Source organism: Chaetodon auriga, chromosome 19 (assembly GCF_051107435.1).
Source record: "Chaetodon auriga isolate fChaAug3 chromosome 19, fChaAug3.hap1, whole genome shotgun sequence".
In the NCBI taxonomy this organism is placed as follows: Eukaryota; Metazoa; Chordata; class Actinopteri; order Chaetodontiformes; family Chaetodontidae; genus Chaetodon; species Chaetodon auriga.
The window spans coordinates 18,525,407-18,552,407 of NC_135092.1; the positions used below are offsets into that span (position 1 = coordinate 18,525,407).

The following is a 27,001-nucleotide window of genomic DNA, read 5'->3' on the forward strand; positions in this document are numbered from 1 at the left end:
CTGGGGGATTTTAACAGAGCAAACCTCAGCCGTGAACTGCACGAACACAGACAGTATATTAAGTTTCCCACAGGGGGACAGAAACACACTGTCGCACAGTATTAAAGGATGCTTACCGCTCAGTCTCCCGTGCAGCTTTTGAACCCTCTGATCACTCATCTCCTTCCAACATACACATAAAACGTAAAATCTAGAAAGCCAGTGGTAAACACTGTGGGAAGACGGGCCAATTATCTGATGGAGCTCACTGATACTGTAACGTTTTGAGGCGGCAGTGCAGATGGAGAACATGTGTTCCAGAAACGACTTGTTTAGCAATAAAGGTGTACAGCCACAAACCTGCAATGCCAGACGACTCCCTCCGCCAACCGCTCCTGCCATTCAAGCTGCGTGCTGCATCAATGAAGAAGAACGCCTTGTAACTCTTTCAAAGACAAAAGACCAGGACAGCCCCAGGCCCAGATGGCGTCTCACACTTCTGTCTGAAGGCCTGTGGTGACCAACTGGCTTCTGTCCTCACACAGATCTTAAACAGATCACTCAGTTTGTGTGAAGTTTCCTCCTGCTGCAAATGCTCCACAATCCTACTGTTTCCCATAAAACTCGGATGACAGGAACAATGACTACAAGCCAGCTCCCTGCACATCGGTGGCCTCAAAATTCTTTGAAAAACTAGTGGTGGCCAACCGAAAGCACATCACAGGCCCCCTGCTGGATCCCCTGCTGTTTGCCTTCCGGGCACACACGTTGCTTAATGAAGCAGTCATCATGGCACTGCACTATCTATCTATCCTTAATGGAGAGTTACCCCGTGCAAGGATCCTCGTTCTTGTCCTGGAACTCTGCTCAAAACTCACTCAACTTGCAGTACGCTTCTACCAGTGGATCACCAACTTCCTAGGAGAGAGAAAGCAACAGGAGAATGCTGGGGAAACTCACCCCCTGCTCTTTCATCCCCCAGGGAAGTGTTTTCTCCCTGCTGCTCTTTTCCTTCGACACAAATGGCTGCACCTCCGGGGACACCAGTCTTAGCTGAGACTCGGCTGCCCACAGCCCCTCCTGCACCATATTCAACACTGTGGCCGCCATGGAAGTTTTCAGGTTTGGATCAAGCTTTGCAAAACGGCCCAGCAGAGGGTGTACGTCCTGGGCCAACTGAGGAGGTTGTAACAGGAGCTGTTACTTCAGTTGTACACTCCTCGGTTGGCTGCAAAACAGTGAAAAAAGCTGCAACAGACAGTCCAAATTGATGAAAATGGCACCAACCTGCCTTCACTCCAGGACCTGTACACCACCTAAGACAGCTAACATGGTTGTAGGACCCCTTTAAGCCTCGCCTCAAACTGTTTAACTCCTCCCTTTTGGCAGGTGCTTCAGATTAAAGGTCTGCAAAAGGCTGTTTATACAATCCCACGACTGTGGGGTGCCAGGCTACTCCTGACCAATGCCATATTTCAGTGAAAATCCTCATCCCGTGGGGAAGACAAGACACGCTGTAGCCCTTATGGATTGTTTTAATCTAAAACAAAAATGCTAATATGGTTACTCAACTGTTTAATAAGCCAGCTGTAGAAGACGTGAACTGAAAATAAGCTTTATTAAATTCCCTTAAAAAACAGCTTCAGCCTGAGGCGGTGGGAACCAGAAGTTGATGGAAATGTTATGGATCGTGTCCTTGTTTCTCTGACAGTTTGTGTTATTTCCAGTGTAGCAAGAGGTGCAGACCAGATGTTGTGATGTCAGACTTCAGAGCAGCCGTTATTGTTTCAGATTGGATTTGTTTTAGAGATTGCAGGCTAGTTGTGCGGTTTCATATGCACATTTTGTATAAACATCACTCACATTTTGCCAAAAATTGCAGAGAGAGAGAACGAGTAGGCAAACAACAGACGAGCTAAACTGAAACTTAACTTTATTTGGTGCCATAGTTGGAGCTTCTCATATTTTCATATCCAAACTTTCCTCCCTCTCTCATCCTGTGATGATCGCTGGATAAACGGATCTGCTTGTTTTCCTGTTGCGGCCCTCTAATTCACATCACCGTGCACCGAAACAGGCAAGCACAGAAACAATATCTTTCCATGTGACTTTACAGTAATGAAAAGATAACTCAAACACATGACGTCTCTAAACAATATCTGTTCAATAGCTGTGAAATACCATCTACCCTGCACATAACATTCTACTTGCAGCACAGTTCTAAGTCTCTGTTATAAGCCTGCAGCTACACACAATACACAGCACGGTCAACATATTGATTACGCATTATTATTTATTTACACCCCTTTTGTTGCATTCTACCTGTATATACAGTTACCAGCAAACCTGCATTTACTGTAGATTTGACTTGTATATATGACATTTTTGGCTGTCTGTACATTAGTTTTTGCCACATGAAGACATGAAGTCAAATTTATTTTATCTCCAAGCTTGCAAGGTTACTTAACCAATAAAGGCATATCTGATTGTTTTGCTCATTAGCATATGGATTTAATAAAGGAAAGGTGTTAGCCCAACAGGCAAAACAACTAACATTATTGCTCTATTAATTAATTTCATCACCACCGAATAACATTGGTTTCCCTTCATTTTTTTCCCTTCAAGTATTTAGTGATTCTCCTTTTACTGAGGATGCCCAGAGCATGTCACATCATCATATTTCTGTGATGGTCCCCAGCAGTGCAAGATGGGGGAACAGTGTAATAAGACCCATGTGTCTCGACTGTTCTGCCTGGAAGTCGTCCTCTATCTGACTAGTGCCTTGTTGTGATCTAACATTCCTCGGCTGACTGCCTCATTAAAGATACACTTACAGCTGCCACTGAGAAGAAATAGAAAAAAGCAAACCCTGTTTCCTGTCCTATGCAGTCTTTTCCCTTGCCTGTCAGAAAAATTGCTCAAAATTCTGCAGAAAATTGCAGCGTTAACCACTTTACATACCGCTCACCTTTAACAAGCGGGGCATATGCGGGCGCTATAATTGAGCTCTTAGCCCACCACGAGTATTGTAAGCTCATGTGATTATAGGGAGGTCATCCACAAAGAATAAGACATTTGTGTGTTTATGTGAAAGTGAGGGTGCAGATGGGAGCCAGGCAGGGGGATGACTATAATTTGGACATGGGCGTTTGACAGGCTTGGATGTCTGTGTCAGTCTTTAGCAAGTGAGTGCCACTTCACATCAAAACGGCAGCCTGGAGAGACTGAGGAGAGGAACGGGGAAATATTTCAAAGTTTTCAATAAAAACATGTAACCCAAACAACCTTTTTTGCAACTTCGCTGATGCTCACTAAGTAAGAAAGAAGGAAGCGACACTTAAAAAATGCAGCGCACCCTCGCTCATCTGCACCCACACACAGATACACATGGTAAACCAGTAGGTATTCTGTGTAATTGCCAAACATGTCCGCTGTCTTTCATTTGCTCTTTCATTCCTTTCATCCCACCCCTATCTGGAGTGTCTTTATCTCATGTCTGCGGCAGGAGTCCTACCCATGTTTCTCACATCAGTGCGAAACAGCACAGAGTCTCTGGCAATTAACTCCCGGCCTGTAGAACTACTCAGAGTGAAGAGGAGCAGAGGAGCCACACACAGCGGGGGAGCCCATTCATCTTCAGTCTGGAGAGAACACACTGTCCGTGCACATCGCCACAACGCACACACAATGGGACTGAAAGAATAAATGTGATGAGACGTTATTCTGTTGAGTGGTCGGTGTCCTGGGAGAAAACAACGGGCATGGCATTGAAGAGTCAGAGCCTCGTGTTGGCGAACCACAAGAACCACTGACGAAAAGATCAGAATAATGCAGCGGTTTTGCTGCCACTGTTAGAAACTGCATAATCCAACAGTTGCAAGGTCGTCGATCCCTGTTTCACTTCTACCACACTGCATGATGCACAACCACATTCTCACTCTCATGAAGGGCTCTTAAGGGCATTCATCTCCTAAACAGAACGAGGCATTTATAGACAAGCTGCTCACCAGCATTGAAAAATGTCATGTATTTAAAACATGTAGCAGTGCAGCCATTTTGCACAGAGCCACTCCACATATTTACCTTATGCCACTATTTCTCTGTTGTTGTTGTCTTTTTTTTATCATTTCCTTTCTCCTAATCTTTTTCTTTCCCACGGACCGATGCATAAACACATCCTTACACACATTTATCCTCCACCGCTCGCCTCTACCACAATGCAGCATCCCGAGGCTTGTGTTTATATTCTTGTCACACAGTAGAAAATCTAAAGAGGACTGTATCTACAAAAGGGAGCACAAATCAAAGAACATCACGAGTCCTGTGAGGATGACGGCCCATTTTGCCTTTCTGTCTGTGTTTTTTTTTTTTTTTTTTTTTCAATTACTTTTTCTGTGGACAGTTTTGTGCCGTAGAAATAAGCCAGAGGAGGTCGGCACGGCCAAGAAGGGGAGGACCAAGGATTGGAATAACCACTCATAAACATACACCTCTTCTCCTTTACATAACCCTAAGACAGAATTGCATTACAAACCTGCAGAAACGTCCATGGCAGACAGCAGCACCGATTACACTGCTTGCATGCCTATTCTGAGAGATAGAGGAGTAAAAATCCCAGCTAAAACAATTGCTGTAGACAGGCCTTGACCCTGTCAGTGGTTCATCTGTGAAAATCTGCCAAACAATCCAATCATGTGCTGCTGCTGCTTCTTCTCTCAGCTTGGCTGCGGTACCACTGACAGCAGCAAGGTCAAGGGTCAGAGCCTTTCACCACTCACGGGTTAGTGAAGAGAGGGGGATGGAGTGTTGATCGATCGTTCTCTGGGAGATTTATTACCCCAGTCTTTAACAGATAAGTGATGCTTCTGCCTCATTTAGAGGCAAGGCTTTCAGCTGCACAGTTTGCCCATGTCCATGCCCGCACAGTTTGTGAATATATATTATATTGAGACATTAAGAGAGTTAGACAGACAGGACAGGTGAAAAAATTGGAGAGATGATAAATGCAGGAAAATTGGTGAGGTAGCTCAAAAAGGAAACAGATGAGCGACTTTAGCAAGGATTTGTTAGCGATTAAGCCGGCGCACACTGGAGGAAGAGAAGGGGAGAGGCAGCAGTTCAGGAGGGATAAAAAATCCAATAGGTTGTTAAGGAGGAAGCGATGCATAAATTAAAGCCTAGAGTGAAGAAGGGGCTAAAGTTAAAAAATTCAGTAAAAGAAAAGTTATAATGATATTTTTATTCCACAACAAATTTACCAAGTAATGAACTTCTTTCAGATGTAAACTACTTTAAAGTACCTTATTAATAGCGTTTTGCAATTTCACCACATGCATCTTCCAGCCAGCAGGATGCACATGCATTAATGTAAAACACACCAAGCCTAAGCATGCACAGGCTCATATACATGCACGGCCACAATGTGCATAAGGGGCTGATTTGAAACTGGTGTGGAGTCAATAAAGGCTGCTACCTTGCAGGAAGGTCACAGCTTAGAGAAACTCTCCCCAAGACTCAACACAGTCTCCCCCTGAACTCTCTCTGTTCCCGTTAGAGGGAATAAATAGCCTCATTATTCCGCCAGGTGCTCACTATCATCCCGTGTGTCGCTTCATTTCATCCATACTTTCTAAAAAACTGCTGTCACGTCGCTGTCAAATCCCTCCACTCTGTTTGCTTCTGACGATCGTCCCCATAACCATATTGTAAGAATTATTGGACATTTTGCATTATTCTCACAATATAATTTGCCGTTTTTTGTCCAATGTGCAGTGTAGAACTAGTCCTTGTGGGGCTTTTTTCTGTTTGAGGAAGCAAATATTAAATTTAAAAGAGTGTGAGCTGTTTACAGCAGGTGACATTGGATCCCCCAGACTCCACTAGAGAAACAAGTTGTCAGTTTACATATCTAACAACATATCAGGATGCTTTTTTCAGCAGAATTGGGGGGTAAGCGTCTTTCACAGGCAGTGCAAACCTTAGCTAGACATTACCTGGAGGAGCTGTATGTCAGGACACAAATGTCCACATAATGTCCAAATGAGGCCATGAATTCACAATGAGCATTCACTCCACCCCTCATCTAAACCAAAGGCCCAGAACGCATCAGACACGCACAATCTCTAGACAATGTCCTGACCCGATTCTCTGGACAATGTCCTGACCCGATTCTCTGGACAATGTCCTGACCTGACCACATGAGAAAATGAACACTGTATGCACATTGATAGACTTACTCTTGATCTACACAATGTTGTTAGCTGCATCTCGTGAGCTGATTTCTAAATGAGATGTAGCAACCAATGTTTATTCTCCCATCTCGTACTGCTTTACCAAAATTCATAGACTTAAAAAAGGCTTTTCGAGTTCTAATGTTTTATATATTTATTTGTATAAAATGAAGATTATTCAGCATTTCTTGGTCATTTTGCTCTTTTAAAAGCATTAAACAATGATGAGCATGGTGATCTTAAATTACATTGAACACCTGAGACATGGTTCAGGCACTTACTTCTGTATGACCATGATGTATTCATTGTATTCTCCCTACTCAGTCCACAATTACACTGTATCTACAATCCAACCTACAGTCACTGTGAATACTGCATTTTTTAGTCATGCTAAAATTCCATATATGCGAAGCCTTTCACAACAAAATTTCAACATATTGAACCAAAGCAAAACAATGTTTGTTGTGGTCACCTAGAGATGACCCTAACATCAGGAAAACAATTGTTTTTTAGTGCCTTGTGCAGCTCTTTACAGTCAGTGTCTGCCCACACACTGTACCCATGTGGCTCATACTGCCTGTTTGCTTTTCACCCTGCAGATTTCCTCCCTCCAGCCGTACCCACCGATAATTATAATCCAGAAAACCATTTCATGGGGTAGTACAACCACAGCAGTTTGCTAACATTATGTTTAATTCCTCACTATGGCACAGAGTGTTTTAGCAAGAGTATTTCATACAATTGCTGGTATAATAATTGGCTCTGCATGAAAAGGGCTTTATGTAGCTTATGCATCACGATGGTCCCTGGCTATTCACTTATTACTTGGAAAGACGAGCATAATCCTTGGAAAGGTAAAATACTATGCACCATATAAATGCATACACTAGATAAATGGTGTCTCTCTGAGGTCACTGACAAGTGTCTTTCAGTCTCGGTGTGTGGGTGCTACGCATTGTCACATGTAGCCTTCTGTGGGCTCACTGAACAGCCTCACATTGTAACTAATTTTCAACTCTGCTATCGATGGAGTATTTCAAATTTAAGTCATTTCTGTCTCAAGCAGACCTTGAAAAGATCATTCATGCTTTTATTTCATCACGCTGAGATTAGTGCACTGCCCTTTATTTTGATTCTTAGTCAGAAAGCCAACTCTGGCCTCAAACTGCAGCTTCTTGGCTTTTAGTTAACTCCAAAAGAAGAGACCGCATTACGCCCATCGTTGCCTCTCTTCAGTGGTTGCCTTTAGGTTTAAGAATTGATTTTAAGATTTTATTGCTGACTTTTAAAGCGCTGGAGGGTCTGGGCCCCAGCTATGTTTCAAATGTACTTGTCCCCCATGAGTCTGCATGTAACCTGAGATGCTCAGCTGGAACCCTCCAAAGCCCCACCTAATCATAAAAGGGCCCCTTATTTACTGAACTCTGTACTGAGGATCTAATTCTATTATAGTTTATTGTACTACTTCTATCCCATTAGTTTTTGCTCTGACAAGTAATCATGCTCACTTTTACTGTTTTAACTACACATCCTGTTCGTAAAGCACTTAATATAACCATGTTTTGAAAAGTGCTGTAGAAATAAAGTATGTAAGTTACATTTCAGACCAGCAACATGAAAGCATTGTGTCTCTCCACAATTCATACTTACAAATCACTTCATACATACATATTGATATACTCCGCCTGCACACCCTAATGCAAATGATGCAAATGGATATTTAATACACATCTTCAAATATGCATGAGTGTGTCTTGCATATGACCACACGTGAATGTGCTCTTTTCCAGTTTAACTGCATCTCTAGGGCACAAGCTCCAGAAATCTCTTAATCTACAAGGACACCCTATCACACACTACTAACGACTACAGTATATGGCATTTCAAGTGTGAGTACATGTGTACATGTGCATTATCTGTGTGTTGATTAAAGTGGCAGCACAAGCTGTGGTGTGTAAATCAAAACATGCAGGGGAACTGATGAAGATGAGAGTGGAACCCAGCTGCCAGGAAATACAGGAAGATATGATATGATACCATATCCTGCATGACAAAGAGAAATATAAACTACAATATCTCCCAGGACTTGAATCCCCTGCAATCTATTATTTAGAGCACATGTAAGTGTTTTCAGTTAAAGCCCCTCCAATACTGCATTCATATCCAATCAATTATTCAAGAGTGTGATTCCTCTTCAGTCAGTCCGACACGCTGATGCTGGCTGTCCAGGGATCCAGTCAGCCACCCAGCTGCGGTCTTGCCAATCAGCCCTGATGCTGACACAATGATGCCACAACCTCCAGCTCTGCCTGTGCTTCCTTCAGGAGGGTATGCTGTCTCTGATTGGTGTGGCTGTACCCTGGCAGACACTCCATCTGCACTAGATTGCACTGCCGGAGTGGAGATAGCTGCAATTTGCAGCAATTCTGCCAGTAATTTCGATATGTATGAGGACCAGAGCAATTCATAGCCCTCTCCACAAGGCCCAGGTACTTTATTTGATGCCTCTCATCACCAGCCTACAGGTATATTCCTCCACCTCGCTACTTGTGCTAGTACCCAAGTCTTTGGATCGTGCTGCAGAAAAGGGGTCTGTAAAAGCCAAAAGATGTAAAAATTCACGATCAGAATCTTCTCATGTGGGAAATGTTGAACGAGCAGAGATGGGGTGATTGAAAATTTGATTTAGGAATGATTGAACAGATCTCGCAGTGATAGCGACAGATGTCTTTAAACTGAGGACCTAGCTTCTCGTCGCATGATTCCCTTTGTATTTTGTTTCATGTAATAATTCATCTCATCCTTCGAATGGGTTTTCTTAAGTGCTTTCAATTAAAGAATAGACAACACGCTTCTGTCCATGACAGTGCCAAAGTGTTCATGCCTGGTCAGACGTCAAACGACAGATCGCTTCTAAAGCTGCCTCGACTCCTCTGAGCTAAAGCGAGCCCTCGTTTCTCCAGGATGGCGTCCCTGCTGTGTTCTCCGGCACTGTGAATAAGACTCTAGATAAGGGGTGAGGCGATGGGAGCTGTGAAAAGCCTGTTTCTCTCACTGAATTAAACATACGTCTGACACCCCAGTGCTAACTTTGCATTGTTTGTGAGGGTTACTACCTCTTTTGGAAGCTTATGACATTGTCTTCTTATTCAAGTCTTGAGCTCAGTCATTTGTGCGCCCAAAGCGCTTTTGTAGGCCGTTCTATTCGAGAATGCTCTTCTTCGTTTTAAATACTGCAGTGCGGCCTCTGTTTCGGCCTCATTTTATTCCATCAGTCAGGGCGTTTGGGAATGTTCCTAGTTGACTGAATGGTCAGAAGGAAAAAAAAAAAAACTTCTGTTGACTATATAAATATTTGAAAGAGAGTGTCATGCCATTTTAAGAAATCTGAGTATTCTAACGATGCCTGGTGCTCAATTAGCACCGAACTCCTGGTAACCTCATTACAGGCAAACTGCACTGGAGGGTATGAAGATGTGTGGCCCCTTTGGACACTTTCTTTCTCTTTCTCTCAACCCCTTCATTACCCTGGAATCGAAAGGGTGGCTTAGCAAGACCATTGCCCAGCTTTAATGGTGTCATGAGCCCACGATCAAAGTCCTCATGGTGTTTCACTGCTCTGCTCCGTGCTCATCATCCTCTGCTCCATGTTGAATCTCTCCCCCTGTTATCCTTCTCTGTCAGTGTCAGGGCAGATGAAGAAGTGTAGGGTACATACATACCAAGACCTGGCCAAGTACCAAGTTCTCCTCAGTCAAGTGGAGTCAATCATGAGGCAGTAATTGTGAACCTTAGTTCAATAACATGCTATTAATTAGCAGCGTGTTAACACTGATATTTATTTATCAAACTATGCATCTTAACTACTTGATTGCCAGAGTGCCCATCAGGTAATGTTTACCGTAGTCATCTTAGCTTAGCATGTTAGCGTTCGTTAATTACTACAACAAATGACATACAGCGGAGGCTGATGAGAAAGTGCTGCATTTTGCAAGTAATTTGTCATTGACTTAAGTTTGATGATGGCGCCAGATGAAAAGTTAAGGGATCACCCAGATTGCTGCAATTCATCCAAAGGGGAACATGAATTTGTGCAGATTTCACAGCAATCCATACAATAGCTGTCAAGGTGTTATACTTAAAACAGCAAATGTCAAATTCACAGAGGAAAAGTCAGGGACCACTGGGACCATTAATGTCTGCATAAGATTTCATGGCAGCGCATCCAGAGATATTTCAGTCAGTGGTGGACTGATGGATCATCCGCAGAGCCGAGCTGCATGGGTAAAAAAAATCTACTGCGCCTTTTTCAAATACGGCTGCTTGTTAATTAATGGTGCATTGTGCTGCTACCAGTGTTGGCGTTCTCTCTCTGTTTTGGTCTGTTTGGGTCGACCATATTTCGGATTAGTCTATTTCTGTTCTGCTCTTACTGTTCTTTGGTTCCTTTCAGGTTTGGTTTCAGATCAAATGTTGTACCCATGAGGGACCCCTTGTGGATGGATCTCTGCCTGTCTTACGCCGCGTGTGTGAGCTGCGGTTATTATTAAATTGACACTTTTTGATGCCAATTTACTTCCCTTCTCCTGCGTCTTCTGCTGCTCCTTGAAGCTTTGTGTCTGCGACTGCTGCACACCCGGTGGATCTTTATGCCCTGCCTGCTTCCAGTCTTTCCCGTCAAGCTGGGGCTGCTCTGCTCATTTTGTTTTACCTGAGAGCACCTCTAAATATTAATGTGGTCTTCTCTCTGAATTACAGCCTTACAGGCCTGCCAACTCTCTCAGCATTTCTCCACCCGCCTCTCTTTCTCTCCTCCACTTTCCCTCTGTAGCTCCCTTCACTACTCTTGGCTCAGTCTTTCCACCCCGAAGGTTAATTTCTGATGATATCAGATGTGATGGGTTGTTGGCTCTCATTCGTCTCTCTCATGCTTTTATGACTCTAATCCTGCCACTTGAGCAAAATCCCCTCCTTTATTTTGACCGGTGGATGGCATTTGGAAGCATTTAGTTTCACAAACGAATGAGGCTGAAAGCAAACCAGGAATCTAATACTGACATCAATCCGAGCTCGCATCAGTTAAATGAATCTTATGTGACGTTAGGCAACACTGAAATCAGCTTGACTTCAGAGAATTAAATGTGTTGTGTCACCCCCCATCTTACCTGCCCTTCTTATCACTAACAAAGGAATCCAGTTAGAGTTGGATAAACAAGCTCGCTGGCTCGGCTGGCACTTGAGCCGCAATTCTGAGGATTTCTGGCTTTGGCGTGTTGCTGCTTTTGAAGAGCATCTGGAGTGGACCAATAGGTTAACATGGAGCCCACTTACACGCACACGCTGTCATTAAAAAACTCTCAAACAAGACACTAATGATGAGGTGCGCCTGGAGAGTGCTCTGAGAAATCAAAGTTAATAGCAAACATTTAAACAGACTCTGGGAGAATTGCAAACAAATGTCCTTAAACAGCTCAACAATTCTCAAAATCACCACTTTGAATAGAAAAGAGGCGAGTACATATCTTCCGCTTAAAAATGTGGACAAACTGGAAGCTTTCAAGTGACTTTTTATCCATGAATACCCCATTATTGTACACAAAGGCACTCACTCTTAATTTCAAACATTTGTCAACATGTGAACCCAAACTGCATATGCTGTATTATTACCATCAGTAATCACTGTCAACTGCATAATCACAGCAGACATTTTGACTCCCTTTTCTGTGCTCAATTATGTCCGCATGAATTATTCTTAGAGCAAAGGCGATGTTTTATGCATAATATATCATAACAGGACCTGAATACGCGAGGAAATTCCACGTGGATCTTACCGGTGAAATGCTGAGATGATGAGAAGGAAATAAACATGGAGGGAGTCAGTGATGAAATAAAATAATTATTACTTATCTCCAGTTAAAGTATAACGCTGTATCAGACAGTATATAAGGGTGCATGTGTTCTCGATGTGTTCTTGCCATGGTTGCTTGGTTCAACTGTGGCACAAATGTTGCTCGGAGGTGAAGCAAACAGACATTAGTTTTAATTGAGTCTCATCACGACTATAGATCATTGTGACCTGCCAATTAGCTTTGCATCTTGCGCATTACACCAACCTCTGCCTGTCCCCATCTATTAAAATAACATACAGGCTCATTAATAATAGTCATGATAGAAAAAGGCAAGAGGGAGGATGAGAAAGCAGATGAATGCTTGTGTGGAAGCAGCTCTGGATCCAGCTCACGAGCAGTTGTTGAACCGTACAAACATAAGATGAAATTGTTCAAACTACATTATAAGCAACATGAGCAAACTTGTCGCCTCCTCCGTGTCTTGCTGTGAGCTCACACTGGCAGCAGCGGCAACAGACAAAGCGACCGGTACTCATTCATTTCATTCATGAGTACAGGGAGATGTGGTGCGACAGAGCGGAGTGACAGCTGGTGGAGGGATTTCAGCAATTCGGCGGCAGGAGGAAGTCGAGGGGAGTTCAGGTTTAAATGAGCAGAGATGTGGTGGCGTCACAGAGGCATCTTCATCTGCAAAGATAGTAGAAAATACCATTAAAAAGTCCATACATTCTCAACAGTTTTGGAGTACTTCCTGGTTTGTGTACTTCCTCAATACCACACAGTACGGGCCATAATGACCAGCAGCTTCTTGGTGATACACACCCACAAAGTCGCAGCTGGTCTAAGTGCATGGTTATCCACAGCCCATAGCTCCATCTAGTCCACAGGATCAAGGTTTATGTTGACCAGCGTCTGACTGAGAATAACTACATGTCTCACAGGACTTTCTATGTATACTGAGTGCTACATAGTTGATGATTCCACACCACAAAAACAATTTATGTACACCTATGTTTGGACACATAGAGTCAGCTGTAAGAACAGGGATGCCTTATATTGTAATTGAGCATGTACAGAAGCTATTTAGCAAGAGGTTAGCTGAAAGTGATAGATAAATGGTTGAAAAAGATACCTTAAAGTAATAGAGAAACAGGTTACATAGCTAAAAGGATAAATGGTCAGTGGCAGAAGTAGAAGTACTTATAATGTGCTCTAAAAATATTCCATGACAAGTAAAAGTACATATTGAAAATGTCAAAAGTAAAAGTACTCAATGCAGAAAAAAGGCCCCTGTAGCCGTTATGCGATTATATCATCGTCAGATTATTGTTACTGATGCATTAATATAAATCAGGATTTTATTGTTGTAGTTGGTTCGGACTGCAACTAATGATTATTTTCATTATGGATTAATGTTTTGATTATTTCCTCCATTAATCGATTGATTAATAACATTCTGAAAACAGAGAGAAAAGCTGTCATAATTACCCAGAGCCCAAAGTGTCACCTTCACAAAGCTTGTTTGGCCTAACAGTCCAAATCTCAAAATTATCAAATAATAACTGATAACTGAGTAGATAACTCATAGTTTCATCTGTACTTATTCGGTTATGTGGTTGCTAATTTAAACTCTGAGGGTTCAAGTGCATGGAGAGATATTACCACTATATCAAGACATAAGTAATAGTAATAAATAACATCCAGTTTAAAACCAATTCAGTTGAACACATTAAAACATGCAGTGGTAATGAAGAGGTGCTTGAGTTCATCTGGTAGGACTGCAACATAAAATCTCCACTGAAGAAGAGGACAGATGGGCTGACGTCAAACTGCTGCTAGTTAGTGATAAAATAAGCAATGTCCTCACAAGATAACAGTCAGCGTGAGACATTAATATCTGCTGTGTTGTATCAACAAGCTAGCCTGTGAGGGCTAATAGTTTGAATATACGAAACCTACAGAGACTTCTGAAATTCCTCCTGAATCTGACGAGTTTGAGCCTGTGAGCCACCTGCAGTCCCTCGTCCTGTGTGTTTTTGTGCGGTGGGTTCTCAGTGCTTGTCAGTTGCCGGTTGTCGTCAAAAGGCTAATCAATTAAATACATTCTGAAAACAAACCTGCGTAATTAGAAGACAACCGAGCATCACTAAAAGTCATTTCTGTTCATCGCTCATTTTTCTCTCATATGGACAGTTTAATTGTTTGGAGGCTCAGAAGCGTATTCCCACCAATACAGACCATATTGTCGAGGACTGAAAACTTAAATCATTGAGGTAACAGAGGAGCAACTGATATTGATTACTACCTGCAAACCCCTGCTGATTTACATTAGTGCTCACGGAATGCAATGAGGCGGCTAAAATATTGTCTTTTGTTGCTTTAAACAGATAAAAACCAGCAAAATACTTGCTGCCACTAAAAAATCATTTCTTTGCAATCAGAGCCGTCGCTGATGAGGAGAGAGAATTTGAAAGCACACATGTGTCAGGATGGATTAACATTTAATTATGCCTTGCATTAGAGCACCACCATAATAACTTTCTCTCTCTGATGGTCTCTCTTTGTCACTTAATAGCATCACCGGACTGCCTCAGAAACAGCTTTAGTTCAGTGTGTGTCCACACCCTTGACCGTGAAATAATAATGAACAGAAGCCCTGGCTTAGAAGTTGATTTAGATATGTCGCACTGCTTTTATGATTACGGTATTAACGTCTCTGTTTAGTGGGGTTGCAAAATGAAAGAGTCACAGATTAGTCGTATAATTCCCTCTTCATGCTGTCATCCTACACACCATTCATCAGATCTACAGAGGCGCATTTTCACACCTGCAGTCATGCTGAACCACCTCCATCTGTGGCTCTGTGAGACAACTCCCATTAAAGTCGCTGGATTTAATTCAGTGAGGATGCTGCAGGTCTGGAATCTGCGGCTCAGCGAGCTTTTGTCTATTCAGAAACCCATAAGGATTCAAATGAAACAATATGTATTAATAATATATTGCAGAATGAAACTATCTTCAAAGATGAAGCAAGTGACTCCTGAGAGCTGTAATGAGGGCGCTGTGGGCAAAGTGAACAAACACTCCCAAGATCACTATTCCCAAGTTAGACTCAGCCTGGGGACCGGCACCGCGTGTTTGCTGCTGAACAAATAGTAACGGCGAGATGTTCATTCAGCTAAAGGATATTCTGTATTCAGTCTTGAGATGCTTTTGAATATGGTGGAATCAGCCTCTCATGCATTTGTTCTATCAGTCAAACGCAGGGTACTTGTGCGCGCATGAGTGCGACCAAGCCGGCCAAAAAAGTGCAGCCCCCACACTCTTTTTCTCCTCCTCCTCCACATGCATGGAGAAATCAGGACCATTTAGTAGCCATAACGGGCCATATCTCATTTGATCTGCCAGTCTGAACATTCAGCATTCTGTAGTGCAAAGTGAGTGGGTAGGGTTAAAGGATTTGCACTTTCCAAGTTCTTTATGTTTGCATGTGGGGGATCAGGAGCTTATACTTCAAAGCATATAGCAGAAAAACATGTTTTCAGACTAGCCCTCCGTATAGTCACTCTTTAATCCTTACATACTGTTCATATCTTATATGGCCGGGTCAGTTTGTGTCTGTACAAAGCGTCCATACCAGATTTTGAGCCACACATGTATTTAGAATGTATAAATAGCCTATCTGACAGGAAAAATGGGAGATTAATCCTTAAGAAGGGTTTCAGAGAGCAGGAAAAGTGTGTTTTTTTAGGTTTTACACCTAAAAAAACGCAGAAAACACATCTACTGTCACACAGTATTTTACTTAAAACATGAAAAACATAACAGCTATTTAAACATATTTTATGAAAAATGAATTAAGAACATTTTGGGACGTGTAACATTTCTAACATTACAAACATCAAACACTGTCCTCACTGCTTTTTGAGAAAAACACAATACTTATAACAATTATAACTATTAACGGTTTGTTGAACATTAACTAACATTTCACAATTCCTGACAGCATTCAAGGTCCCCATAAAAAACACCTGCAGACATGACCGGTACAGTTTCGCTGTTTCAAGATTCCTTTCCCACCATTTTCCTCGCTGGTGGATCTAAAATCCATTTCAGTGCATACTTGTCAAATTTGACCTGCAGCAGCTTTAATGTTCAAAAATTTGTGGCACCTATAAAGATAAGATAAGACTTTATTGATCCCACGGAGGAAGAAAACAGAACAAATAGACAATAAAACGGATACAAAACAAAATCAACTGTAGAAGGCTATGCACATTATATACAAAGAGAATATGATATAAAACATATTGCCAAAAATACAGTGACCTTCGGTTATTGCACAGATAGATAGATAGATAGATAGATAGATAGATAGATAGATAGATAGATAGATAGATAGATAGATAGATAGATGTGAAAACAGCATCAGCTCAGTGCTACATTAAATGATGCAGGAGTTTAACAGCCTGACAGCCGCTGAGATGAAGGACCTGCAGTGGCGTTTCTTCTTACACGCTGGATGCAGCAGTCTGTTGCTGAAGGAGCTGTTGAAGGCCCCCGTCGTCTCTATTTGTCTCACTTTAGGAAAAGTCATCAAATTTCAGGCTTAAAGAATGACATTTAGGATGTTTTTGCTGCTGTCAAATCTCAAATTTGACCCCAACATTATGCAAGGGTTTAAAAAAAAAACACATAGTAATGTCTCCTTTTTGGTAAATAACTTACAGTTTCTTGGAAAAACCAACGTCTTGAATGGGAATCTGCAAGAGGAAACTTGCAGACAGGCACAGACGTGTCAGAGGTGTGACAGTTAATCTTGAAATTCTTTCGCTTTTTTGTCCCACCAAATGTCACAGTTGGCACCGGGGGAGCAGCAAGCCGGAGAGTTCAGCGCACACCTGTCTCTGTTTTCCTCCCTGCGCTCCTACCTTTCGTTGACAAGGGGAGAGCCGACGATAGCAAGTCTTTTACTATTCCCCAAGAGCGGGCGACAGCAAGCATCGCAGCAGACGCGTGCTCAAAGACCCCGTCAAGCAGCCCGGCCCCCCCAGTGGCAAAGGGCACGGCGAGTGTCCCCGTGGCTGTGGAAGGAGCCCGTCCCCTTTAACTCCACCCCACCCTCAATCCCCGCAGAGCAGAGCATCTTGACAAGAAGATTAAGCAGGAAAGAGGAAAAAAAAGAAAGACAAAACGAGGGAGGGCTTGAGTTATGGAGGGAGGGAGCGTGGAGGAGGAGGAGACGCAAGAGTGCTGCTCTTTTTCTCCTTTTTGGCTGAAACAGTCTCAGGAGCTGCCCCCCAGCAACAGAGGGAGAAAAGCATGATGAATAATTAAGTTGGAGAAATGTCACAAGCGGCAGAGAGAAGTGTAATCATTTCTCTGTTGGGTTTGGAGATCTGTTTTTTATTCTTTTCCTTCTTGCCCTGTAGTGCTGCACTGCGCTGAGATTGTGAGCACGGGGCTGCGACCCGTCCCCTAAAAGCATCCAATACATTCCCCTACATACTTTTCAAATAAAAGCAAATAAATCATTAATATTTGGGCCTTTTAGCGGCATCACAGAGACATCTTACAGAAGTCCTCTACATTTTTAATCGAGTCATTGATGTCAGTCTCATTAGCTGTAAAATCACATTAAAGGAGCAGGAATCTCTGGTGGTAATAGTTTAATCAATGTCACGAAGGGTTGAGCTTTGTTTCTCTTTAGTTCTGCAGAACACAACATGCCCTCAGAATGAATAAAAGATAAAAAAACGACAAATTACAGTCTTCATGTTCTAAACAAGCTAAATTTGTCCTCTTTCCCATAAACTTCAGAACTGTGAAAATGAGATATGGATTACCGTGACCTAGTTTAATGAGGTAATTGCAGATATACATCATTTTTATTGTCATTTTTCATAGATTCACTACCAGAAAGGACCAATACTTGGCTCCCACATTTATTAATGCCTTCTGAATTTAGGATAGGCCTGCTTTTCCGGAGCAGAGGCGACGCTCTTTGACCGTTTGCCACCTGAGCTGCTAGCAGTCATAATAACGGACATGATGAAGATGATGGTCAGCTTTCAGTGGGCGCTCTGCGTGTGCCTCTCAGCCTCTCAGCCCTCACCTTTGTCGCTACAGCAGCAGACGTCGTAAAGGAGGCTGTAATGACATGGATGATTTAATGGCAAAGAATGCTTAAAGATTTTTTCTTGTCCCGTCAATGCGGTTGTTAATCGGGCAAACTCGAAATGAGATTCCTTATCAGTAAACACATTGATTGTTCAAAATGAGATGCTGATTTTGCCAGCATTATTTATCTTCGTTTTAGATGACATTGAGTAATTATGCCTGTGTGCTGCTTGTGTAATATGGAGATTTATCTGTGGAAAGAAGTTCAAAGAAGCTATCCATTCATAATTTGTTATTTGAAGTGTTGGAGAGCACTGTCAGCAGCAGAGGACTCTGCAGTCACCGTCTGCTGCATGCCCACCAGGGGGCCCCAAGGCAGCAATGAGCCACGGGTCCTTTCTGACATTAAAACCACATTCTGGCACAGGGTCCTTCGACAGGAGCTCAACAGTGAGATGAACTACAGGAGCCAGCTTGGCCCGTGTATTTCTGTTATTGCCACACAGACATCCTGATGCTTTCAGGGCCCCAGAGGGTCTGAGGGTCCTGGGGCAGTTGCCTTCTTTGCCCAGTTCTTAATCCAGACGAAAACAAGCACGCAATGAAAACAATGTGCCTCAGTATGGCCAAGACAAAAAAAAAACAGTCAGAATAGAGGGAATAAAGAAAGCAGACCCTAATTGCCGATCTAAAACGTGGGAGGACAGAAGTTTTTTTGACTCTCTGCTAAGCTTCCCTTAAATCGCAAATCAGTGAGAAGAGAGACGAGTCTCTCCCCAATGGAGCAATCAGCATGTTAATACTGAAGCAAAACACCTCAAAACTCTCCCTTGTATTAGAACCCATTTTGAATAACCTAACAATAGCATTTAATTAACAGGGAGTTACACCTGAGCATTTAGATTTTAACCAAAGAAGTCTCTGTTGTTATTTCACTTGTCTTCCGCTTTAATTATTCTGAATTAAAGTCTCGCTGAGATTCTCTGGGGCTTTAATTAGGGACTGAATTAAAGTTATGTAAATACAGTTGGAAGCCGCAGAGTCTTTAAATAGAGTTGTGTTGCATTTGCTATTTTATTTTCTTTTTTTCTTCCTGAAAGAGAAAACATCCTAATTCTTCCTTTTGAAGTTTGTCAAATCACTCCGGGGTACTTTTCCCTTAGGTGTTTGTGTGGATTGATACTTTTTCTCCAAGGGCTGCGACACAAATGAGCCATTTCTGTTTCTCTGTGTGGAAATGTGTCGCATGTTGCGTGTGTCTGTTCCCTGCATATGCATGAGTATTTATATCCTTGTACAAGAATTAAGAGGAAACTGACGTGCGTGAAGTTACCTGCCCGAATGTATTAATGAGCGATTCTCCTCCTCTGATTTGCTGATCCACTGTGAAAATGAAAAGAACGGGATCAACCTCCCATTGGGCTAGATTAAATCCAAACTAAGTGCCTGGGCCCAGACTGTGAGCTTCTGTCTCTGAATAATAATGAGTTCTTTCAGCTGTGTTTGTCATCAAATTAGCCTTCTACTTCAGATGAGGCGCTCTCAGAGTGCAATTCTCGACAGCGACGGAATTCAAATTAGACAAAATCAGTTTGAGGTGTGTAAGCTTTAAAACAGAGAATGGGGTTTCATTTTGGGAGGTGATGATTGCCATAGGAGGTAAAATGACAGTGTTCAAGTTCATGAAAACACCTTCCTTCCTGTGCTGCATGTGTTTTCATGCTGAGTCTGAGTCATGTTACAGGAGAGGAACTAAAACAAACCTCGAACCAGCAATTTCAGCCTACAGCTTTCTCTACATGCTCTAAATCCAACCCTCTTTCTTAACCATGAAGCCTTTGAAGCTTCTCCATCAGTGCACGCTTTCAAATGGTATTTACTTTTTTGTCAAATACACACTGAAACTGTACAGGGTGCATTTGTAAGCATGGGGGGAAGCTGTTAACAGAGTCTTGAGGCTGAGTTCACTTTTGTTTGTCTTCCTGCCTCGAATTTTGCGTTCGCCCAACGCGGGTCGAGTTCCTTCTGCTCCTCTCTGCCTGACACGCTATTCTGCGAGTACCTTTGATCAGCCCAGGAGACGAAGACTTGCCCTGGGAAGCTCCATCACTCCAACGCAGGAGGGGGCGAGGAAGAGGGGATGGAAACCCCTTTTGCTCCTGGCGCTTGCTGTCTAACACACTCGAGAGGATTGAGAAACAATTAAAAGATCGGTTCAGGGCATCTGATGAAGGGATGGAAAGCTGGAAGTAGCTGAAACAGTTGGATGTGAACTTCAAGTGCTTCTTTCATTTCTATAAAGCCTTTACGTTTTATACAAAACATACTTTTACATGAAAATGATATTTTCTTTACACAAAGAGAGAGTGTGTGGGAGGTTAATTCTTCCTGAAAACAAAAGTGCCATTTCAGATACAGCACCAGTGTAACTGCATCCACCATGACGTGCAAGTAACTTTTAACCCAGGGCTCTTCCATTCATGGCTGACTGTTGGCTTTAATGACCTGGGTCTTAAACATGTGCACAAAATCGATTATTTTTACCTGAAAAAACAGGAAACTCTTTAGCACCACCATACACATCGAACCGTTCCTGCTAAAGAGCAGTTATGCTAATGGCGACTCCAACCACATGTTGCATCTCTTTTTTCCTGATGCCACCTCCAGCAGCACATCAGATGAGCCCATTGAGCCTTTACCTCAGTGTTTCAGCGAATATACGCTGTGACAGCTGTTTTTCTGCTCAGAGCTCACCTGGAGGGAACTGCAACGCCTGCATTAGCACAGTGGGGAAAGTACTTAAATACTTGTCTCTTGTCTCAGTTGTTCACAAGCAGTGATGGAGCGAGGTTCACTACTTTGTGAATTTGCAAATGATTGCATTCTGTTTTTATTTATGTTTTACTCAGCATCCCAATTCTTCTGAAATCAGGGTTGAACTCTCGCCTTCAAACTGCTGTGTATTTTCTTTATGAGGAGGCCACAGATGGAGCTGACTTTGCCGATTAAAGTTACATTAAAAGACTTACTTTTGCATCAAGTGTTAGAGGACTGTCTCTCATGTTACAGAGCGGGGAAAGTTTAAATAACGTCTCATTTGGAAAAAGGAGAATCAGTTTGTACAAAAAGCAGCTCAATGTCCTTGATAAGCACACGAAGCCCTGCTAGTCAATACTACGATCCATAATTCAGCCTCTCCAGCTGAAGAGATGCTTTAAAAAGTCATTATTTTTTTAACTAAACCAAAGATCAAAATGTACAATCTTCTGAATTTCGTTTTTTGAAATAACTTTACCCTCACCACTAGTGCTACTACATGGTCAGCTTCACTTTTACTGCATCTCCTTTATTCGGGACACCCCACCTTGAGAGCTGAAAGCAATTACAGGCAAATTCACAATCTTTAACAGTCAGGGCAGGTAATGGATGAGCTCTAACCAAGGACTCCAGGCCTGCAGAGGTGGGAGAGAGAGGATTTTTCAGAATTAGGTTATTCCTGAGAGATTTAGCTGAAAATACACCTTTCGAACATCTTTGTTGATACCTGCGAGTCATGTTACATGCAGATGTTCTCATACGAGTGTGCTGCTGTAAAAGACTGCTGAGTTTGTGAATCAGTTGTACCAAACTCTAAACTGCATGCTGCAGCTGCATGTCAGTGCGAAGAAGTTGGTGTCATTACTTCGTATAAAATCTCATACATTTTTTTTTTCCAGCTGATCCCGCCGTCCTCAAAGTTTTCTGTGAGCGCTACACACACTCTCGAGAATAAGCTCTAATCTCGTTTTGGACAGAAATCCTACACATGCAGCAGGAGACTCTAAATGGGGGAGAAAAAAAAGACGTTGTATCTTATTTCCAGAAAATGTTCGCTGTTGAGAGGCCGCTGAAATGGCTTTAAATTGTTTGCTGAGAACATCGGCAGAACTTTATAATGGATTGTTTTTGTCTGTGTCTCGCTCTTTTCCCCTGCAGGGCTGAAGCAGATCCATGCGCTGTCCATCCAAGGGAACTATGAGCTACGGATCGACTTGGAGGACTTTGAAAATAGCACCGCATATGCACAGTATGGTACCTTTGGAGTGGGCCTCTTCTCAGTGGACCCTGATGATGATGGATACCCTTTGACTGTGGGAGACTATTCTGGCAATGCAGGTATGTACACTCAGTGAACTACTTAGACTTGGCTTGCAGGATTTCATGTGCTTGCGCTCTGATAAATGTACACTATTTTTGTTGTTGCACCTTTTTTTTTTTCTCGTTCAACCTAATTGTGAAGAAGAAGTCACAGCAGTGGGTGAAAGCTCCAGCCAACTTCCAGCACATTCTGCCTTCCAGTAAAATAACAGTATGTTATTTTTACAGTAGGTGTGTCCTCTTGTTGAGCCGTGCAGACAGCTGCACGGAGAGAAGGCCTGCAAGTGTCTCTATCTCCCAAAATCAGATCTAAGCCAGCTACTTGTCACATTAAATTACTGCCAATTAATTGCACTGCTTCACGTCCAGCACAAACAAAAACCTGCCGTTGAAATGAAGAAGCAGTTTGAAGAACCTTTGGGGAGTGCAGAGAGAATGGGGACAGGTATGAGAGATGGAGCGGGGGGAGAGGAAGGGCTTGAAGGAACTAGGGTGAAGGAACGAAGGGGACAGGTGTGAGAGAGGAAGGGAGTACCAGAAGAGAGGGAGGTGAGTTTGGAGGTGCCGAAGCGACGGAGGAGGCAGGGGATAAAAAAAGGAGGGGAAGGACAAAATGGATGGTGTCTGCTCCAGAGTCCTGTAATGCTCCTGGCTTGTCCTCGCCGCGGCCTGACCTTGAACTCATGTGCCTGCCGGACATTTGGATCCAGTCAAATTAAGGGTACTCGCACCCTCTCTGGATGTCTCACCTCGGCTTTCCCCCGACCGCGCTGCTGTTGTTATCATCAGTAGTATTTTGCTCTGCTGTGGCTGCTTTCTGATCAGCTGACAGGTACCCATTTGGGCTCGGAGCAGCTGGATCTTAATGGGCATCAGAGGAGGCTGCCGGCCCCTCAGCCACCAAGGTGACATCCAGTGCCTTGCAAATGAGTCTTTAAGTGCCTCTGTTTTGTTTTTGTTTTTGTTTTTTTCCCCTCTCTCCTTTGTGCCGCTGGATATCATCCCATTGTCGACACCGCTGAGCTGTTTCTTTTCCTTCTTTTTTCTCCCCCACTATCTCTTTTCTCCCAATGTCGAGCAGCACACAACATGAACATCAGACATGCCTGTCAGATTATCTTTTCTGCTGACTAGTTGCCATGGTAATGCCAAATGGAGAGCAGAGTAGGACGGAGGGAGAGGGTAAGGAGCCGGGCGACCACATCCTGTGCAATTAAGGGCTGTTTGATGCCCTGACGAGCTGTTAGCCAGCACCTGATGGCTGGTGAGCGGTCTTTCATTCTGCACTCAGCTTCATCCTTCTATCCGCTTCATGGTCTCAGTGTGAATCCTACTTTGGAGAGAAAGGAAAGGACGGAGAGTGAAGGGGAGGTATGGGGAGTTTATTGAACATTATTTGCTCTTTGAACATCCATTTGCTGCAAACTTTCGGTCTACCGCAGCATCTGCGAGAACGCTGCTTTCATTTTGCTCGTAAGCCTCTTAGAGCGGCGGCTTGCAAAGCAGTTATCGATGTAGAGAATTTGCCAGTGAGAAATCTTTATATACTGAGCAGATATTTCGAGCTCGGCCGTTTGATTGCGTGGATCAAACTTGCCATGCCTGCGCCACATCCCTGCAGTGGCGTTACATCATTGTCTTACTCACAGTCACAGCTCGCAGGGACGATTTCAGCAGCAGTTAAAAAAAAAATACCCAAAAGATGATCATTGATCCTACAAGAAAGAATGAAATCAAGACGTGATTAAGTCCAATCAGTATGTCTTTTCTCTCCTCTTTCAATGTTTTTGTTCATTAACTGACAGGCATCCAGATGAAATCACTGGGGGGGTGTTATTAAAAAGAGGGAGATAAAAAGGTCACCACAGAACCTTTGATCAATTGGCTACACAGCCATCTGACCTCCTGCCTTCAGTAATGAGAGGCAATGCTCTGGAGAACTGTGGAGCTTTATTTTTAGTCTGTCATCTCCGCGCGTTTATAGAAACGATAAACTGAAGAGTCGTTCGCCTTTTTGAAGTTAATCACTCGTGGATGTGTTCAATTACTTGTTTCTGGTAGCAGATCCAAGAACATGTTGGTGAAAGACACAGACGAGATGTTGCTTAAAAAGTTTTTTTTTTTTTCGGTCTCCCAGCTGCTCTTGTTTATGAGCGCTTGTTTCATTCCTCTCACGCCAAGTCTTTCATATAAACATACATTTACATCCTTCTTTTGATACACGTGCTGACACATTTCAACTTTCCCCTCTCCAGGTGACTCGCTGCTGAAGCACAACGGGATGAAGTTCACCACCAAAGACAGGGATAACGACCACTCGGAGAACAACTGCGCCTCCTTCTACCACGGTGCCTGGTGGTACCGCAACTGCCACACCTCCAACCTTAACGGCCAGTACCTGCGCGGCCAGCACACCTCCTACGCCGATGGCATCGAGTGGTCCTCCTGGACCGGCTGGCAGTACTCCCTCAAGTTCTCCGAGATGAAGATACGACCCACCCGCGATCCAGAGAACAAATGAAAGAAGAAAAAAAAAAAGAAGAAATTTTTTGAAACATTACAAACCACGACTTTTGACAGCTAGGCGGAGTTACTTGTCTTGATATTGTTTATTCACTAAAACATACCTCTTTACGTTCAGTTGACTCGGCTGTTCCTGATTCCTCCTGATGTCTCTCTCCCTTTTTGCTCCTCTTCCTCCATCACTCAGCTACTAGTGTCATGCTAGCTACCATTATCCTCCCACTCGGTCCCTTTCTTGAAAAAATAATGTAACCATCATCCCTTTATTTTTATCATTCAGCTCACAAAAACAGCGTACCAGAGCTCACAGTCCACTGCGCTAGCTTTACTCAGTCTGACATGGTGGTCCAGCCGTCCCCTGCAGAATCACACACCAGTGATTTCCTCCTGGCATGTAACTCTGACCTCCCATCTGTGCTGACATGGCACTCAGATTGTGGTTCAGTCCCGCTGCTCGTTGCTGTATAATCTGTGGATGGAGAGGCTCACTCCAAATATCGTCGGAAGAGAGGAAAAACCCTTCACAAAACATGAGCGGGAGACGCAAATCCTCCCCTTTCCCCCTCTGCAGCAGAAGCCCTGGAGTTCCCCCAGCGAGAAGGGACAGCGCAGTGGTACATATGTCACATTTACATCCTGGATCTGTGTGAATGAGACCCAGCAGGGCAGTGGCAAGAAGCGCGGGCCCTAAGATAACGAGAGGGAGACAGTGACGGAGAGAACAAGGAAACAATTTGACGAGAGCCAAATTAGTTGAAGCGAAGGAGGGCAGAGTGAATCAAAGGGGAGCGAGGAAGTGGGAGAAGAGGAGGTGCGCAAAAGGGATGAAGAGAGAGAAATGAGAAAAAGAAAGAGACAACGGAGGATCTCATTCATCTGACTTGGGCCATTAGGGAGCATATTGGGCACTTTGTCTGATCTGCCTGCCAGCTGAGTACTGGCCAACTGATGCAGCACTCACAGATGGTAACCCAGCACTTTGTGTGTGAGTGTGTGTCTGTGTGTGTGTGTACGTGTGTGTGTGTGTCTACGACAGACAGAGAGACAGACAGAGTTCTGTAACACTATCAATTTCCTGTCATGAGTTCAGTGGAGCGTCTCGACTGACTACAATGTTTAGCGCAGACAGACTAAACATGATGCACGGCTGGCAAACCTTCACTCTCTCCATCTAAGTGGTTAACATGAAATAACAAAGGCTGTAATGTGTGAACATGCTATAGGGAGGAAATGACATCAATTTGGAGGAGACTAAAGGAATGAAAGAGGAATCAAAGACCATCACACCTCCCCCGTCGATCTTATTTTCTTGGACCGGTTGAGGAAATGTTGCATTTCGGCCACAAACGCCCATTCCCGCCTCTCTGGTTTGTCCTCTGTTTTGTAATTCTTCTCACCTTTCCTGGTGATTATTATGGGATTTGTTCGTGTGACAGTTTTCCATGCAAACGGAGAGATGTACAATAAGATTTGACGCCCTCAACCGCAGTCGTTTTTCTTCTGAGTAGGATTTCTGCAGTGTGTCATGGCAAAAACAAAACTGCCTAAAGCAAACAAACAAAAAAAAAAAATGACAGAAAAAAAAATGTTATGAAGAAAAAACACAAAGGCAACCTGTGGGAAGAAAATAGTGCAATTCTGATTTTTCTCCTTTTTTTTTTGAAGTCGGTGAATCAACTTTTTTCAGTTTCATCGAGTTTCTTTGGATGTACTAAAAGCTTTAAAAAAAATATATCTGTAGATTTTATTGTACAGTGTGTATGACTTTTAGAGCATGTGACGCCGTTTTCTTACTATGCTAAAACACAAAGAGTACTCAAGCACATGGACTAAACAAAATCCACTGGTTTAAAAAGAAAAAAATATATAAAGAAGTGATGTATTTACAGAACTTTTCCCCTAACCGAAGGACAGGCGGGAGCGGCTGCCGCTGCTCCGCAGGTCAAGGAGGAATGTGATTACCCCTCAAGCACAGGCCCATTCAGATCTGCAGCACAAACATAAATCTTTTACGGAGGCACAACATGAGAGAGATTTCAAACCTCTTGGCACATCGGCTGCCTTGCTGGACATATGCGATCTCTGTGACATTCTGGCTTTGGCACTGGGAGGCAGTTTTGAATGTGCGCTGAAAAGGTGTCGCCCCAGCTGACAGCGAGTTAA

General features: G+C 43.2%; 1 protein-coding gene across 2 annotated transcripts in view; it reads left to right on the plus strand.

The window, feature by feature from the left end:
• The window catches only part of fibcd1b (fibrinogen C domain containing 1b), a 95,419-nt gene extending 68,731 nt beyond the window's left edge, over positions 1–26,688 (plus strand). For both annotated transcript variants that reach the window (XM_076758335.1, XM_076758336.1), the window contains 2 exons: positions 22,154–22,333; positions 24,571–26,688. In XM_076758335.1, the coding sequence (XP_076614450.1) occupies positions 22,154–22,333; positions 24,571–24,836 (446 nt within the window). In that variant the 3' untranslated portion in view covers positions 24,837–26,688. The remainder of the gene's footprint in view (positions 1–22,153; positions 22,334–24,570) is intronic.
• The last annotated feature ends 313 nt before the right edge of the window (positions 26,689–27,001 follow it).